This window comes from Cyberlindnera jadinii (assembly GCF_001661405.1).
Source record: "Cyberlindnera jadinii NRRL Y-1542 unplaced genomic scaffold CYBJAscaffold_7, whole genome shotgun sequence".
Classification (NCBI taxonomy): domain Eukaryota; kingdom Fungi; phylum Ascomycota; class Saccharomycetes; order Phaffomycetales; family Wickerhamomycetaceae; genus Williopsis; species Williopsis jadinii.
Genome location: NW_017963658.1, coordinates 512,611 through 529,195, shown reverse-complemented (window position 1 = coordinate 529,195; position 16,585 = coordinate 512,611). Strand labels below are relative to the sequence as shown.

The 16,585-nt window shown below is 42.3% G+C and overlaps 11 protein-coding genes across 11 annotated transcripts; 6 read left to right on the top strand and 5 right to left on the bottom strand.

Moving 5' to 3' along the window:
• Positions 1-95: 95 nt before the first annotated feature.
• CYBJADRAFT_167981 (Mg-dependent acid phosphatase) lies at positions 96-884 on the top strand (the record flags this gene model as incomplete). Its single annotated transcript, XM_020215163.1, has 1 exon — positions 96-884. One exon carries the CDS (start codon positions 96-98, stop codon positions 627-629), a length of 534 nt encoding a protein of 177 aa, XP_020070467.1. The 3' UTR covers positions 630-884.
• A 1,660-nt stretch (positions 885-2,544) lies between these two features.
• On the top strand, positions 2,545-4,256 carry CYBJADRAFT_181674 (uncharacterized protein; the record flags this gene model as incomplete). The annotated part of the gene is made up of 1 exon (XM_020217012.1): positions 2,545-4,256. A coding segment is annotated over one exon (1,655 nt), but the record flags the coding sequence as incomplete, so codon positions are not given.
• On the bottom strand, positions 4,251-4,860 carry RCF3 (Rcf3p). The gene has a single exon (XM_020215162.1). The coding sequence runs from the start codon at positions 4,656-4,658 to the stop codon at positions 4,314-4,316; it is 345 nt and encodes a 114-aa protein (XP_020070465.1). The 5' UTR covers positions 4,659-4,860; the 3' UTR covers positions 4,251-4,313.
• A 330-nt stretch (positions 4,861-5,190) lies between these two features.
• Positions 5,191-5,767, top strand: SPC2 (signal peptidase complex subunit SPC2; the record flags this gene model as incomplete). Its single annotated transcript, XM_020213716.1, has 2 exons — positions 5,191-5,216; positions 5,272-5,767. The coding sequence occupies 2 exons, from the start codon at positions 5,191-5,193 to the stop codon at positions 5,765-5,767; spliced, it is 522 nt and encodes a 173-aa protein (XP_020070464.1).
• Positions 5,768-5,819: 52 nt separating this feature from the next.
• TSR2 (Tsr2p) lies at positions 5,820-6,449 on the bottom strand (the record flags this gene model as incomplete). The annotated part of the gene is made up of 1 exon (XM_020216462.1): positions 5,820-6,449. The coding sequence occupies one exon, from the start codon at positions 6,447-6,449 to the stop codon at positions 5,820-5,822; it is 630 nt and encodes a 209-aa protein (XP_020070463.1).
• A 112-nt stretch (positions 6,450-6,561) lies between these two features.
• TDA5 (Tda5p) lies at positions 6,562-7,833 on the top strand. Its single transcript, XM_020217518.1, has 2 exons — positions 6,562-6,710; positions 6,783-7,833. Exons 1-2 carry the CDS (start codon positions 6,637-6,639, stop codon positions 7,663-7,665), a joined length of 957 nt encoding a protein of 318 aa, XP_020070462.1. The 5' UTR covers positions 6,562-6,636; the 3' UTR covers positions 7,666-7,833.
• Positions 7,834-8,193: 360 nt separating this feature from the next.
• Positions 8,194-9,555, top strand: MAG2 (RING-type E3 ubiquitin transferase MAG2; the record flags this gene model as incomplete). The annotated part of the gene is made up of 1 exon (XM_020212251.1): positions 8,194-9,555. A coding segment is annotated over one exon (1,362 nt), but the record flags the coding sequence as incomplete, so codon positions are not given.
• Positions 9,556-9,929: 374 nt separating this feature from the next.
• CYBJADRAFT_177699 (serine/threonine-protein phosphatase 2B catalytic subunit) lies at positions 9,930-11,644 on the bottom strand (the record flags this gene model as incomplete). Its single annotated transcript, XM_020216881.1, has 2 exons — positions 9,930-9,976; positions 9,997-11,644. The coding sequence occupies 2 exons, from the start codon at positions 11,642-11,644 to the stop codon at positions 9,930-9,932; spliced, it is 1,695 nt and encodes a 564-aa protein (XP_020070460.1).
• Positions 11,645-12,206: 562 nt separating this feature from the next.
• On the bottom strand, positions 12,207-13,487 carry CYBJADRAFT_173416 (Metallo-dependent phosphatase; the record flags this gene model as incomplete). The annotated part of the gene is made up of 1 exon (XM_020216461.1): positions 12,207-13,487. The coding sequence occupies one exon, from the start codon at positions 13,485-13,487 to the stop codon at positions 12,207-12,209; it is 1,281 nt and encodes a 426-aa protein (XP_020070459.1).
• Positions 13,488-14,493: 1,006 nt separating this feature from the next.
• Positions 14,494-15,096, top strand: CYBJADRAFT_173415 (uncharacterized protein; the record flags this gene model as incomplete). The annotated part of the gene is made up of 1 exon (XM_020216460.1): positions 14,494-15,096. The coding sequence occupies one exon, from the start codon at positions 14,494-14,496 to the stop codon at positions 15,094-15,096; it is 603 nt and encodes a 200-aa protein (XP_020070458.1).
• A 53-nt stretch (positions 15,097-15,149) lies between these two features.
• CYBJADRAFT_162793 (uncharacterized protein) lies at positions 15,150-16,559 on the bottom strand (the record flags this gene model as incomplete). The annotated part of the gene is made up of 1 exon (XM_020213715.1): positions 15,150-16,559. The coding sequence occupies one exon, from the start codon at positions 16,557-16,559 to the stop codon at positions 15,150-15,152; it is 1,410 nt and encodes a 469-aa protein (XP_020070457.1).
• Between the last annotated feature and the right edge of the window lie 26 nt (positions 16,560-16,585).

Genomic DNA, 16,585 nt, shown 5'->3' with positions numbered 1-16,585 from the left:
GTAACGAAACGGCCGTTGCCCGGAGACGCAAAGGTTTGATGAGTAACCGTAGCGATAGCCAACTTCATCAATAGCTATCATACACACTCAAAGCAATGGAATACCCCAAGGTTGTGGTGTTTGATCTTGACTACACTCTATGGCCGTGCTGGTGCGACACCCACATATCACCCCCGTTGAGGTCCAAGTCTACAGATGTAGTTGTCGATAAGTATGGGTATGAGCTCTCCTTCTACAAGGACGTTGGTGATATCTTCCAAGACCTACAGGCCAATGGAGTTCTGATAGTGAGTGCGAGTAGAACGTGTGCCCCTGCTGTGGCGAAGAAGCTGCTCAAGCTGCTCCACCTCAACGGCGAGCCAGCGATAAACCACCTGGATCATATGGAATGGGGTACACATTCGAAGAAGAAGCATATCGCCAGGGCATTGGAACAGTTTGAAGAGGATATCAAGTTTGAAGACGTTATTCTGTTTGACGATGAGGTGAGAAATAAGGACGTTGAGTCGATAGGATGCCTGTTTGCTCACATATCGAATGAAAAGGTTGGTTTAAATAAGATCATTTATGAACGGGCTCTGGGCGAATGGAGGAAGAAGAACAAGAAGAGAACAAAGAAATCAAACTAGAAGTTTACATCTACAGTTTCATATAGATTAGTTATAGATACATTGTATTGATGCTATTATGGCTTCGTATATCCACTACAGTCATGTGACTGATATCAGTGACGATTTCATCCGGAGTCATTGAACGGTTGTGGTTCACAATAATATGAGCCTTCTGGTGGTATATTAGCCCATCATGGGGGTTTCATGGTACATTACTGTGTACATGTATCTAATTTTAGTGTTGGTCTTTTGAGTGTCTTATTGTAATTCATTCGGGAAGCATTGAAGTTGAGAATTCCAGACTATTGAAGTGTAGTGCTGGCGGACATCTTACATCAACATCAATGTATCATTGCCTGAAATCTTTAGATGATAAAACAATGCTGCCAAGTAGCATGTATGTCTGTCCTTGTTATTTGATACTGTAATGAGACTCAATAGACTTCTAAGGTCAAAATCTGGGTGCTCTCAAACATGTTTTAGTGCTGTATGGTGAGCATATTTGACAGTCAAACCTTTCTGAATAGTGCTGCCATGTTTATAATCATTGAAATGAGGATACGATGTCATCCATGTGTACCTATTCCACAGACTCGTGTGTGTGAAGCTGGACACATTCCCATTGATTAGCAACAATTTCTGGGACTGCTTATCCAGATTGCTTGCAATTCCATCTCTAGCCTTTGCAATAATCACAAATTTCTATGGGAAGAAGACTCATATTGATTGCCTTGGTGGACCCTAGTTCGTTAATTCCTTTGTGTGTCTGGTATATCATTGGCTCTGACATATTTGCTGGATCTTTTAGTCATCAAAATGATATATGTTGGTAGATTCAGACTTGGTGTTGATGTTCGTACTGAGAGTGAATGCGCTGGTATTTACATCTCTGAATGTTTTCCAACAAGGGGATTGGTAACCTCATAGCGATGGACTAGTTGAGTATTTCCCTTGGAGAAGTTCTAGGTTATGTTGTTTCAGTCATATTCTATAAAGTCCATGGTGGTTGGAGATTCATGATTGGGTCATGCCTCGTGTTTCCTCCGATACTCTTTTGCTGATTATTCTTCATGCCAGAATCGCCAATGTACTTAGTACTCAATGATATATTTGGGGAAGCATATACAGTATGGACCCATCTTCGTCATATCAATGACGTCGATTCCCAACTGGAATTCATAGAAGTTGTAAATGCTGATTCACTAGAAAATAATTATCGTCCAACAAAGTCACATTTCCAAGCAGCAATCGAGCTCTTCAACGCTCCAAGAAACTATGGTGTATTGGCCTGTGCAATGGTGATGATTCTGTTTGGCCAGATGTGTGGTGTCAATGGCATCTTGTACTACATTTCTGATCTGATGGAGGGGCCCTCATGATCGGTGTCATTCCCGCAATTTTGTACATGGAGGAATTTGAAGAAGATCTTGAGAAATTAATCTTGTTGAGTGTATCACTGACCTTCTATTTGTTGGGACTGGTTATCGAATTGGCCCTCAAATCAACTTGACTGTCGCAGAAGGTGCTTATCTCACTGGTATCACTATTTACATGTTATTCATCGGTTCATATGCTGTTTTGACTAGTGTGACTCCATCCGGGTCGTCAGAGTTGAGAACACGGCCCCTTGGGAGACCATTCTGATCAAATATGCCCCTTTTATGGTCGTTAATCATGACATAAAACATCACTCTCATGAACGGAGCATTTACTTATACCGGGTTAGCACATGGATTCCACAGTGCAATTGTATTTGTTGAATTGATATATCATGTTATATCCATGCCAGGACCAAGGACAAGACAATGAAGCAGATCAACAAAATCTTCTGAAGATCAACTTGGAGCATTGCAAAGGAAAATTGGAACAGGTGCAAACCAGGCAAAGTGTGATGAGAAAGACATAGAAAATGCAACGTGTGTATAAACCCGGACACCAACACCGTTTATACTTTGTTTGTTTACATTTCGATACTTTTCTTTACTCCTCCACTATTACTCATACTGGGTAAGCGGTAGGAAGGAGAACATGCCCATTGAAGATAGATCTTCTCTATTCTCGTACTCACAGTGTCGACCTGTTGTGTCGCCGTGCTCGAACTACGTCGTGTTCATACATGGCTCCAAGCTTGTTATACGATCAACAAAATCGCTTGAGCGTATAAGGACGATTGACCTATCAGAGGAGTTTATCAAGGTCGTACAGGTTACATGGGAGCATAAGTATCATGGAAAGAGTACAAAAGTGGGTGTTTTAGTATCCAATCAAAACAAAGTGCTGATCTTTGACGTTGAGGATGAGTCTGTGAGCGTTTCTGTTGAAGAAGATGATGTATTTGGTATTGATAGGTTTGAGTGGTTACCACCTGGCAGTATTCCTGAGGAAACTGCATACACAGGTTGTAAACAAATTGCAATATACTCGAAATGTTCATTGCTGATGAAAGTGCTATCTCTTGATCAGAAGGGTGGGAAATTCCACGTTGAGGTAGAAAAACCGCTGTCAGGCATTGTAAACAGAGATGATGGGAGTCATGTGTGGTTTATTGCATCGAGTATCCATGGGAAACCTCATTTACAGCAGTTCTTCAACGAAGGATCGTATAGTCGCAGAATTATTGTATCGGAACTACCGACTGGAGTAATGTTAGACAATGTTCTGCTCTCGCCTTCTTCTAAGTGGATTTTAAGCATGGGGAACTCGCTATCTGGGGTCAAATTCCAGTTATTTCTAACAGCTGGTGACTTCCTATCCACTGGAAAACCACTTTTATCATATGTGTCCGATGCTGATCCATTTGGAGCGACATGTGTTGTCTTTATCGATGACGAAACAGTGTGTTTTGGTGATCATCTGGAACAAGTTCACATATTATCTGTACCTTATGGATTTGATGAGGTCGAAACGCTGGTTTATCAACCTATTGTCGAAAACACTACTGTTTTTAGACAGTCTAGTGATGGATGCAAATATGCATCAAGGCCCTCACCTTTCAGTATACCCTATTTACCAGATCTACCCATGGAGAGAAAGGGAATTAAACTACTAAGATGCATCGGGGGACAGTACATATGGACCATCACGGAGACCATTCCAACTACCTTGTTTCTCTGGTCAAGGTCCTCAGAAACAAGGCATCCACTTGGTATCATGGTAACAAATACAAAGATCGTGGAAGTTTTCACGCCTAATAGTGTTGAGCCCTTAGCTATTGTTGTATCTGAGGATAGCATAAGTATATGGAAATCACAGATTGAGCCTCTCAGTTTCCCAATAACCCTATCATCGGACTTGGTGCTAAAAGGTGCAGAGATTATTGTCATGGATTCCAATTACGTTCAGCTTTCTCTGTGGACATCATCGAAACATTTTTTCACTGTTGATGTTCGATTTGCAGGTGTTAAGCAGAACATAGGAGAACATATGGAACAAGACGAATCTCTAATGAGACGTGGAAGTCCGGCGTACGTTGATGATTCAACCAGGGTCGTTGAGCTTGCCAAAGCTGTTCAGCAGAATGAATGGGCCCAAACAACTGGTTTGCAGGTGGATGATACGTTCCAAGGACGTGCCCAACGGTTGAGATAGAACTACCACCAATTACAGAAAGTTGTTGGAATATATGTGTCTGTAGTATATGTAAAGTTTTATACATTGTCATGAATGATCAAGTGGTTCGTTAAAAAAGGAAGTGCGTACTCATCAATGTGGACCATTGTCTTCAAGGTATATGCCTCTTTCAGCTGCCTCGTCTAACAGCTTGGCCCGTCTAGCCTCATCTTCAAGCATCGTTCTATTTTCGAAATCAAGAAGTTGTTGCTCAGCCCACCAGACTGCACCACCAGCGATCCAACTCACGTGGTAGAACACCTTAACCTGCGATCTAGCTGTACGATACGTTGGTGAGATGATTCTCAACAGAAGTGCACTGGTGATACCCAACATGGCTCCCTTAGCAGCACCAATGGCGCCTGCAATAAGCAGCTCAGACCATAGCTGTTCGATCTTGTGAGGCTGGTGGTGATTGAGCTTAACAGTACCGGCCATTTTCTATCGACAAACAGCTTCTGATCAACACCGACGGTTTCCTTCTGTTTGAAGAAGGGGAAGATCTGAAGATTATTCGTTTCCATTTTGGTATAATTCCCAAAGCCCGTGCATAGCAGTGTTAACCCGATCGGTTGCGGTGGTTACTGGTGTTTACATTAAAAAAAGAATCAATAGGGCACAGACATTTATTTGAAGACGGTGTCCTCCTGGAGATGTTCTCAGTGGTTTGTATACACGCTTGGAGGTTAAGCTCACGGATCCAAATGGGTCAATTGTCCTTTGGTCGTTTGCAAGTGCTAAGAATTGCGGAAATTAATTCCAGGTCTCGCCCAAAGAAGTAATTCACGCCTGTTTTTCGTCAATTCACGAAAAATACAGACAGTTGCAGTTTCTCACATCCGAAAGGGGAAGTTGCGCAAAAATGCTTCAAACATCAAAACACCAAAAGCCAACACCAATTTGAACAGCACAGGCATTCCATAGCAGAAACAAAAATAAGAGACCAATTCAACAGTGAAGGGCCAATAGGATGAACTTCAAGACCGCAAACATACAGTACGTACGAACTGGAAAGACTTTCGGTGTTACAGCGAACTAACAATTCAACCAGTTCGACCCAGGACATGCGTAATGCTGTCGATGAACGCCTACCCTTGGTGTTGTCAACATTGGGGTACCAAGAGTCGTTTATCCTGGTTGATACGAAGCTCGCGTTGGGGTATCTTAGTGTGCTAGCAGCTGGTGGTGCGTTCCTATTGGAGAAGAAGTTGAAATTTGAAGAAGGGTTGCCATATTTGAAGCTACTGCTTCTTGCCTATTTCATCCTAACTTCGCTTTCCTGGTTATATCAAAAGTTTGTTATCAAGAACACCATATACACGGGTAAGAAGGGGAAGAACGTCGTCACCATTGGTGGAGAAGTGGATAAATATACACCTGAATACAAACTAACCATCACTGTGAAGAGCGAAGGTCGTGATGCTGGATCAACACAAGAGGTGGTTTTGCCATTCACTTCTGTATTTGACAAGTATGGTAATCTACACGAGGGTGAGCTGGCCGCTTGGATTAAAGATCAATTGGAGTTAAACGAAAAGAATAAATGATTGGAACCTCTGGTTGGAGGGAAGATAGTTCATTCAGTATCACGTAGTCTACTTAGTGTCTTCTTCTACCTTTCTTCTGCACTAGTTCAAAACCATCGTCATCCACTATAGGCCCCTGTGGTTCCTGAGGAGCGTCGATATCCATTTGTTCTGCCACGAGTTCCACTTCGTCGTCTTCCTCGTCATCGTCGTCGTCATCGTTATCACTTACACCTGGGTTCTCAGGGTCTTCTTGGATTTGTACTTGGTACTGTTCCTTCTGCGTACCTTTCTGCTTCCACTGCTCATACATAGAGCGTACAGTGGAGTAATCACCAGATGCTACTTGTCTATATATGCCGATGACCTTTGCAGCTATAGGTAAAGAAGACTCATCTTCAACATTAACGTCGAATTCGTCAAGCATGGCATTCAATATTGTCTCCTCGATGAGTTCGATATCAACAACTGGACCTTTGAAGAGATCAACAACGATATCACTGATCCAGTCTCTCTTATCGCTTGATTTTGGCCCACCCCATCCGTTAACAACGGCAATGTTGAGAATCTCCCATGAGTGTATCACCATTGAAACTCCCAGCTCAAAGTTTGCCTGTTGTTTCTCATCCGAGAATCCCAAAGTCTGTCCTTCTGGTGCTTCAACAAAGTCTGAAACGTCAATTTGAATATCACTGGATACCATTTGTAAAGATTAATACAGCTTAATAGTTAATTATGTCTTGCTCTCGTATGAACTCGAGAATTTTTTTTTTGAGTTGTTTTGATGCATCTTGAGCTCATCGCTTCGGGCCACGAGAACTCGAAACACCGAAACACACCCTCATCAAGTGAACAACCTGTGGTATTAAGGAAGCTAGAAGTAGTGGAAAATGATCAGTATTGACGATGTTGCTACGCTCATTACACAGCCATCTGTCATTGTTGTACTGTTATTAGTGGTCTTGTATGTACTTGCTGTCTGTCCTTCGCTGTTGTTACTGTCCACTTCGACTAACATAGGGACATAATTAAACAGGTACTTAACACCTGCGATTGTTGCATGTGTATGTGTTGTTTCTGTCCTTCTATTCAGGATACTATGGAATTTGAACGGAATCTACAAGAGACATGGCGTATGGGAACCTCTAGGCAAGGATGATGTTGCATTAATCACAGGTGGAGCCAATGGATTAGGGTTAGAACTGTCGCTTCAATTGGCTCAGAGAGGTGTCAAGGTGATTGTCATTGATAAAGCTGCGGAGGTTCCAAACACACTTGAGGGTCATATTGTGTATGAACGATGTGACTTATCAAACAGTGAGAGCTTGCTATCACTGATCAAGAAAGTCATCGCAACTCATGGGTATCCAACCGTGTTGGTGAATAACGCTGCAGTGCGTGATGGTGGGTCCCTCCAAGAGTTGACGTCTTCACAGGCTGAGAATATTGTGAGTGTGAATACGCTCGCACCTCTTCTTCTCATGAGAGAGTGTCTCAAGACTTCAAGGAGAATATACACCATAAATGTTGCCTCTGTACTGGGGTTTGTTTCGCCCGCCAATCTCAGTATGTATTCCTGTACAAAGGCAGCATTGATATCGTTGCACGATTCCATATCACATGAGTACTCGTCCGACGTATCAAAGAGGTTTCTACTCGTTGCACCGGGACAGTTGAATACCGCAATGTTTCAGAACGTGACACCACCAAGGCAATGGCTTGCACCTGTTCTCGATGCACGGGCTTTAGCAACAACAATAGTTCAAAAGTGTAACCAAGGTGAAAGAGGTACTGTTCATGGGCCGGTGTACACCTATTTCATCCCCATTTTGAGACTATTGCCATACTCATTAGCAGAGCTGTGTCGCTGGTTCAGTGAAATGGACACCAGTGTTAAGAAGGGGGAATCCGATGCCTAACGTGTAAACACAGTATTATGTTTTCAATAGTGCGCAGCCCGTGGTATATACTTCGGACCAATCACAGACGATATGGGCTCATAACCGTAGAAGCTCATCGCGAATTCGCCCGTGTTGTATGACACATCCAAAGAAACAACAACTCACCAGCTCTTTAACCGTGTTTAAAAGGGGCTGGAACATACATTTCAGGGAGGTGAACTCTTTGCATCTCTACTGGTTGCACCGTTGCTTTCTTCAGTTGGTTTAGCATTGCTCAACAAAGGGACTGGTGGACAAGGATTCATTTTGCTTAAAAAGGGATTGATCGTATAGCACCGGTGTTAACAACTATTGGGAACAGAACTGCTGTAAAGGACTATCATGGCTTCCTATAAATCCAAAATGGATACCGCTGCTCCTTCTTTCACGCCTTCAAAGAGCACCTGTAATAAGAGCAACAAGGAGATGGTTCCTTCGAAGCAAAACCCATCTCGTCGCACTCAAAAGCCCAGATACCCTCAGCAACAACCAAGAGGGCGCCAAAGTGACTACAACGACGAATTTGATCTAAACCTCGAAGAACAAGTACTCTCTGGTAATGTGAAAGTGCGTGGTAAACGTGCACAGATCTCCATCAGCCATCTGTTAGACTTCTCCCTACCAGAGAGGGACCTGGAAACGCTATCGAAACCGCAGAGAAGGAGAAGGAAATTTAGCAACAATGGCGATGAGAGGATACATCTCAGTGGCCAAGAGTTTATCAACGCCAATTATAAGTTCATTGTGGATGCCAGAGGTGATTACAGAAGTCAGATTGTTGATCCAAATTGCATACTGGATGAGAGTTCTATTCTCAGGGTTATAGTTCCAAGGGGATACCAATGCCCAATATGTCTAAGCGAGGATATTGTTGCTCCAAGAATGATTTCGTGTGGTCACATCTTCTGTGCCACATGTCTCTTGAGATTCCTGGCCTCTGAACAAATTGTCAAGAAGGGTTGTCGCCCAAGGAAGCTGAAGGACTGTCCTCTTTGTTCATTGCCCGTAAGACCAGATGAGACCAAGTTGGTGTTGATAGACCCAACGCTTAATGTTGATATCCCACAGATAAACCATAGTTGTGAACTGAAGCTCATGGCAAGACCAATACACCGGATATTACCTGTTCCATATGAAATTGATGTCAACAGGGATAGATTGGGAAATGTGCCCTGGTACTGTGATGCTGATATTTATCCCTACGCCAGAATCATGAAAGGTGGTTTGAAATTTGCTGCAGATGCATTGGAGACTGAAAGGGTTTCTATTAAGATCCAACAAGAAGAAGATAAACTACTGTACAATAACGATAATGATACTTATGTCGATATGGCTATTGCGGATATTGATTTTAAATTGGAACTTTTGAAGACGAGTTTTGATAATAACTATGATGAACCATCTCAGATATCTAGATCTATGGATGAACTATCGATCCAAAACAATGAACTGAACGAATCGAATACCTTCTTTTTCTATCAGACTGCATTCAACAACAAAACAAAGTACTTTCTTGCCCCACTTGATGTGAAAGTGTTGGTTGCAGCCTTTGGCACATATTCCCAATTCCCACCAACGCTGGAAGTTATCGTGGAAAATGTCATTTATGGACATACGGTGAGTCCATCAATTTTGAAGAGAATGAAATTCTTATCTCATTTACCTTTAGGCACTGAGTTTGCCCTACTAGAGATCGATTGGAAGCACTCGATAGATCCAGATGTGTATCGACAGTTTGCCAAAGAACTACAAGGAAGAAAGAGAAAGCTTGTACAAAGGCTCAAGAGGGAAGACACTGATAAGAAACGATACGAAACGGAACAAGAAGAAAGAGCCAAACAATTTTACCTACAAGAGAGAAGCGATTGGGGATCTTCAGACTTCCTCCAGTCAACGACAAGTTTTGCTATTGAAACACCACGTGAAACTGAAAATGATGATCTCATATCAGATAGTGATCATGGTAAGGACTATACCACTACGGTATGGGGAACAAGGATCTTGAAGAATCAAGATGCAAGTGCAATTGCAGATGAGCTTGATGATCCGTTCCATACAGAGGAGATTTTAAAGTCAGTGAGTACGATGAAGCCTCAGAAGGGGAAGAAGAAGAAGAGAATTGTTTTAATGTCATCGCAGAGCTCAAGAGCAGCATGAGTCAAACCTTTACAGTCACAATTAGAAAACAAAAATCGTTGATAACGTTACACAATGGAGTTTCTTGTAGAATTCATTAATGTCGATCATGATGGCAAGGAACACCAGATCTTGAGTATCTTCTTGCCAAATTCTGAATTGTCGGATCCTTACTAACTTCTTCATCAACTTGTTCAATTATTTGTCTCTCCCTCTCTTCCTCAAATACTTCCGGTGGTTCTCTCTCTGGGGGCATTGCTTCGTTGACCAAGTCTGCCTTTCTAGCCTGTTGGAAAGTGGATATACTATGTTTAATCGCTTCCGAACCACCTAGCAATGCACCTCTAGGTAAGATCCCATTTCCTGTCATTGTCTTTAACCTTTGAACATTTTCAGCTTCTTCTCTCAGCACTGAAAACATTCTGGAAACACGGCCAATGGCCAGAATTTTATTTCTGAGTGCAGTTCTCAAAACTGCTCGTTCATCATCAGTGTTATCGTCAGAAGCATCACTCACAGATTGTTCAGTAACAGATTGTTCATGTTTGCTTGCCTCATTTTGAACTTTCATGACAACTTTATGATCCACAGGGGTATCCTCGTCCAACTCTTCTTCGGTACATATGTTCAAGACAGAAACTAAGATATCCGTCACTTTTTCGCCGACGAATGGAAGAGACCAGGAAAACACGTCCATGAAGTTTGGTAACCAATATGGATGAGGAGAATAGACAAATTGTCTAATATTCATACTATTATTGGCATATTTTAGCACGGCACCTTTGTTCTTATAAGTGTCGAGATAATTTGGAGCAGAAAACATAGTCAATACAGTTGGGAACTCTTTATCAAGAGACTTCTTGTACGTTCTGTATCCAGCATCCTGAGCTTCATGGGCTCTGATGACACACAGTAGGTTATTTCTTTGCAGGAACTGTGACACTGCTTTGAAAGTGAATGCATAAGAACAACCTCTAACAGTATTTGGGATGAACGCTGTGTCATGATCACCATCATCGTAATCCTCAATGGGATCAGACCACAGTATATCACACATTAAACCTCTTGTTGGTGGCTCTCTGAATCTGTTGAACTTGTTGACATCCTCAGGGGTCTTCAACTCTGGAGATATACCACCATGGCAACAGAAGAATTCGTTGTTCATAACCGCTGCTAAAGGTAAAGCGTTGAATGATTCACACGCAGCCTTATAAACATTCTTGTTGTACTTATGGAGACATTCCATCTTGAAGGTGAAGTACTCAGTCAGGTGCTTGCACTCGTGGTTCCCTCTCAGAAGGAAGAATGTACCGGGATATGTCACCTTATAGGCGTATAGCAACAATAAGCATTCTATTGAGAAGGACCCTCTATCGACGTAATCACCAAGGAATAGGTACGAGGTATCCTCCGGATCTCCACCAACTTTTAACAGTTTCAGAAGGTCATAGTACTGTCCGTGTATATCACCACAGACAGTGACTGGGGCAGGAACGCGCAACAAGTTTGGTTCCTTCTTTAGCACATCCGCAGCCATATTGAGAATTTTTATCACTTGGTAATCGTGTAGCCGTCCCTCCCTTCTGAAATGCTCTTTCAAAAAGGGAATGTCTGGTAGGCCATTGGCGAGGAACAGCTCACTGTTTGTAGGCTTGACGTTGGTCACAGGCGTCACCTTGTCGTTAATCCTCTCCTTTGTCGATACGGACCGTCCATCTTCTAAAGTCCGTATACCATAATCTACCACCGTTCCATCGACATTCTTAGTGGCGATTGCCCGAAGAGCGGCACCAATCTTCTCTGAGTTGGATTCCAATGTCATGTTTGTTTACTGTTGATATGGGCCTAGAGCTCAAAAGTTCACGGCGAATTGGTGGTGAATTTGTGTAAGGGAGACCTGCCTTGAAGTACGATGATTAGGTTTTTTTTGCTCTAGACCAGAAAACAAAAAAAAGCACACACAAAAATTAAAAATAGGCTGAGTCGAAAGAACGCGGGCATCTAACTTTTGGTTTACTGCGCCTGTTTTGGAGACCGCGTGGCACGGATGGCCTAGGGATCAAGAATGTTTGTGGCACAGGGGACTTGGGACTAGAATTCAAATGTCAACCAGGCCATGATGTTAGGATTTGTTTATATGCTTTTTAATTGTATGGTATAATGTAGATAGTTGTTTGAGATAACAGTCATTTGTACCACTGAATGGTGTGGATCTTGAACTGATAAGGCCAATGTTCACTCAGATGTCAGAGTGCTTAGATACATTCCCCGATGTCTGTATTGAGTCTGTGAGATCTTTATAAATTCTGTGTTGATTCTTCCCATTCTGTATTGTTGAGCACTGATCGTTCTTAATCCTCCGTGACATACAATGATGTATCTGTTTAGAAGTTGTGGAGCAGCTCATCATCCAGTAGAGACGCTTCTTCAAGGAGCTCTTCCTCGAGGAGCTCTTCCTCAGTGCAGATGTTCAACACAGATAGCAAAACATCGGTAACCTTCTCACTGACAAACGGAAGTGACCATGTGAACACATCCATGAAATTCGGTAGCCAGTATGGGTGTGGAGAGCTCGAGAACTCTTTAATGTTCATACTCTTTTGAGAATATTTCAACACTGCACCTCTGTTTCTATAAGTATCAAGATAATTTGGAGCAGAGAAAATGGTGAAAAGTGTTGGAAATCTTCTATCGACAGACTTCTTGTACATTCTATAGCCGGAGCTTTGAGCCTCATGTGCTCTAATGACACACAAGAGGTTATTTCTGCGCAAGAATTGAGATACTCCTCTGAAGGTATATGCAAAGGAGCAGCCTCTAACTCTGTTTAGGAGGAATGCCGGATCGTCATCAGTTCCACAGTCGTAATCTTCAATAGGATCAGACCACAGCAGATCACACATCAGACCTCTTGTTGGTGGCTCTTTGAATCTGTTTAACCTGTTGACGTCTTCAGGGGTATTCAACTCAGGTGAAATACCACCATGACAGCAGAAGATTTTGCTATTTAAAATCGTTGCCAGAGGTAAAGCGTTAAACGATTCACACGCAGCATCGTAAACCCTGTAATCATACTTGTGCAGGCATTCTTTCTTGAAGGTAAAATACTCAGTCAAGTGCTTACACTCATGATTGCCTCTCAATAAGAAAAATGTACCTGGATATGTGACTTTATAGGAATATAACAAAAGCAGGCATTCCATCGAGAAGAAACCTCTATCGACGTAATCACCAAGGAAAAGGTACGAAGTGTCAATCGGATCACCGCACATTTCAAACAAGGTTAGAAGGTCGTAATACTGGCCGTGGATATCACCACAAATAGTTACAGGTGCAGAGATACACAACAGATTTGGCTCTTTTCTCAAGACTTTTGTTGCCATGCTAAAGATCTTTATTACCTGTTGATTGTGCAATCTGCCTTCTTGTTTGAGAAATTCTTTCAAGAAAGGGATATTTGGTAGTCCATTTTCTAGGAACAACTCACGATCAGTAGGCTTCATTGAATTCGTGATCATGGGAGCTGTACCATTGACAATCCTCTGCGTTGTAGAAACAACCTGTCCATTCTCCATAGTGCGGACGCTATAGTCAACTGCATCCACATTGCTATCTTTAATTGCACGGAGAGCAGTTCTGATCCTCTCTGAGTTGCTGGAGGACATCTGGTACAATCAGACACAAGAGTGATAGATTATCTGAAATATTCTTACTTCTGAGTGACTGAAGTTATGAGTTCATGACTAAATAAATTCTGGGAGCGAGGATCTGTATTTATAGCTGACTGTAGATATCGTTATCAACAAGCAGCACTAAAAAAGAAGGGGTCATTCTAGTATTGGTTCCCTGTGGCTGCTTTTACAAAATCTGACCAATACAGCTTTGACTACACAGTGCACCACCATACGCATGGAAATTCTAATATCTCTACGTTGACAGAAAATGACTGCCTAGAATCAAATGGATGCTTTACGATCTTCGCTTCTAACATTCAACGTCCTCCGATGGAATGCCCAGTGATCTTCCACCCCCCTGCGCCACACACCTGCATAATCTTACAAACAAACGAAAAGTTTAGTGTGCGCTATTGTTTACGCCCCGCTGCCAGTGTTCAAAAAATGGGCTTCATTAAGGGGATTATTTATCAATATTGATAGACAGAGCATCATTGGGAATAATAATACAGTATGATTATACCAGAGTATGTGTAATAGCTCACTATTGGAAGAATTGGTGTATTATGCTTCAGGGGGTGGACTAAACTATTGGAGATCTATTGCAACATGCGTTTTTCCTTTTTTTTGCTTTGTTCGCCCGTGGGTTCCAGCCTGTGTTCCACCACTGGTCGGCTGAGGCGAGTGCACATGGATTTTATCAATTACATAAAAATGACCATCTAACCATGCAAGATAAAGTACACAACGTTTTGAATGTGTGACTCCTCTGGTCATTTGCGCATTCAGTCACAGCCCACAGATGTTAGCTACTGCCAATAATGTACGGGTGTATTTTCTTCGTCCTATCTTGGTGTATAACTGTGATTTTGGAGCTGACACAAAACCTGGAGTCCACCAATATGTCATTGTCATTAGGGGTTCCATAGCAAGCATTCCATTAACAGAGTGATTCCAAAGGATTAGATATATCTATCACCAAAGCACACTGTGTTCGATGTTGTCTTCACAACCGGAGTATGATCTTCCTGGATATGCTCAGCCAACAGCATCGTCTATAAAGCTCTCAACGCCGAAGAAGCGCGGATCACGAGAACAGACTAGGTGTCAGATGCCGATGTCCTTAAGGTTACAAGGCCAAAAGTCACCAGGAAAGAACGTTTCCAAGATAGCGACCCGTCCGAGTCGTTATCCCTCAAATGTGGACGATACATATGTCATTTCAGCGACAAATTCAAGGATTGCGGGACCTAGGACCGGCACCAATTATGTATCACCAAAGTTAGTCAGACCTATGCTAATGAGATCGAGTGCAGTTAAAACAGCACCAAGGAAGTCATTAAAAGCGTTGATTTCAGAGACAGATTCGCTCTTACAACAGCTCTCCAAACACCCGCTTGAAGAAATATTCAGCTGCGAACTTGAAAAGTTCGAGCGTAAACAACTGATAACCATGGAGGATTGGCAATCCTTGATTTGTTATCACAAGGAAATCATGGCCAAAGTCATGGCAAAGATTGATTTGGACCATGAATTGATTCAACATGTATTGGAGTTGAATAACGCCATTTCGGCTCCAGTGAGTGATATTGATCCATAGCGCGATGGAGAGGCGCTGACCATTATTATATTCATTAGCTTTGTGAAAAACCCTCATAGTATACTTTTGTGAATTAAATCTTCAAATTCCTTGTAGAATCCAATCTTTAACAAGAGCTCTCTTTCATCACATCTGAGATAAGACAGTATTGATGGTGTGAACACCGTAAAATCTCTATCTTTGGATTCAAATTGTTTAAAACACTTTATGAACGTTATCCATTGCAATTTATTCCAGTGTTCTGCATCTCCTGGTGGATCCGTATCTGCGGTAGTACCGCTATCTCTATCAACGATAACTTTGTCTGCACTTTTTGTTGGTTCGTGAGATGGTAGGTTAGGATAAAGTGGAGCTTTATGAATGACAGTGTTCAGCTGCGGTGTTGATGAGGTCAAATCTGGATATATTTTGTCTTGTTTTGGCTTCTTGTGTTGTGATGTGGAATCATCTTCTAAAATGTTTCTCTTTTGAGTGGATGCTTTCTTGACTGGTGATAGTTTGACCGTTAACTCAGGAACAGGCTCCTCTTCACTGGACTCAAACCTTGACAAGTCTATTGATTTTGTCCCTGTAGGTATACGTCTTGGTGGAGACTTCAGATCATTTGGATGTTCATCTTGGTGTATCTTTACCATACTACTATTTCGTTTCACCGGTGATAATAATGAAGTGAGAGGTTTTGAGCTTGTTTCCGTCGATTGTGATACTGGTTGTCTTGCAAGCATATTAGTCTGCTTAATTGGCGACAATTTCGACGATATATTTGTGATTTCTCTTGAAGGTGTTGGGAGTTTGGGATATATCGAGGGGATATTAGTGACCTTCCTTGGTGATGACGTCGATGGTGACTTGTGAAAGCTTCCCAGGGGTTCCTTTTCATAGCGCAGCTTTTCTGGACTGATTAATTCACTTGGTATGTCACTCAGTATCGTGGCATTGCCCTTAATATGATCCGAATCATCGTCACCATCGACATCGTCTTCAAATTCGTCATCAGGTCCATTATCGACGCTTTTATCCTGACGTATCGATAGAGTTCGGTTTCTAAAGACAGCATCTCTTTGGGAGCTTTTGGCACTTAGTAATTTTGGAGTACCTTGTCTCATCTTCTCCTTTGGAGAGCCACGTAGAGGCATGTTAATGACCGATGTTTCAATCGCATCCTCTTCACTTGACGCGTATTTTCTAGCCTTGACTGGAGAGGTAAACTGCTCGGGCTCTTTAGACACCATCGACGCGAGAATGTCGGAGCCTCTAACGAGTCGTCTTCTGGATACCGAGCCAGTGTCATCAGAAATCACAGAGCTGCGTCTTCCAGGTCTGGTGGAACTTGTCGTCTGTAGCCGTCTTGAAGAACTACTTGTTCCAGCCATTGATCTCCTTGGTGTGAGGGTGTTGAGAACAGAATTACTCTCATACTTCTCAAAGTTCTCTGATAACTGTCGCCGTATCTCATCCGTCATTCTTAAGGTGCTTCAAACTCTTTAAT

Coding starts and splice junctions, on each gene's coding strand:
- RCF3 (XM_020215162.1), bottom strand. CDS start 4,658: ATGGCCGGTACTGTTAAGCTCAATCACCACCAGCCTCACAAGATCGAA.
- TDA5 (XM_020217518.1), top strand. CDS start 6,637: ATGATCAGTATTGACGATGTTGCTACGCTCATTACACAGCCATCTGTC. Junction 6,711..6,782: donor GTACTGTTATTAGTGGTCTT/GTATGTACTTGC, acceptor ATAATTAAACAG/GTACTTAACACCTGCGATTG.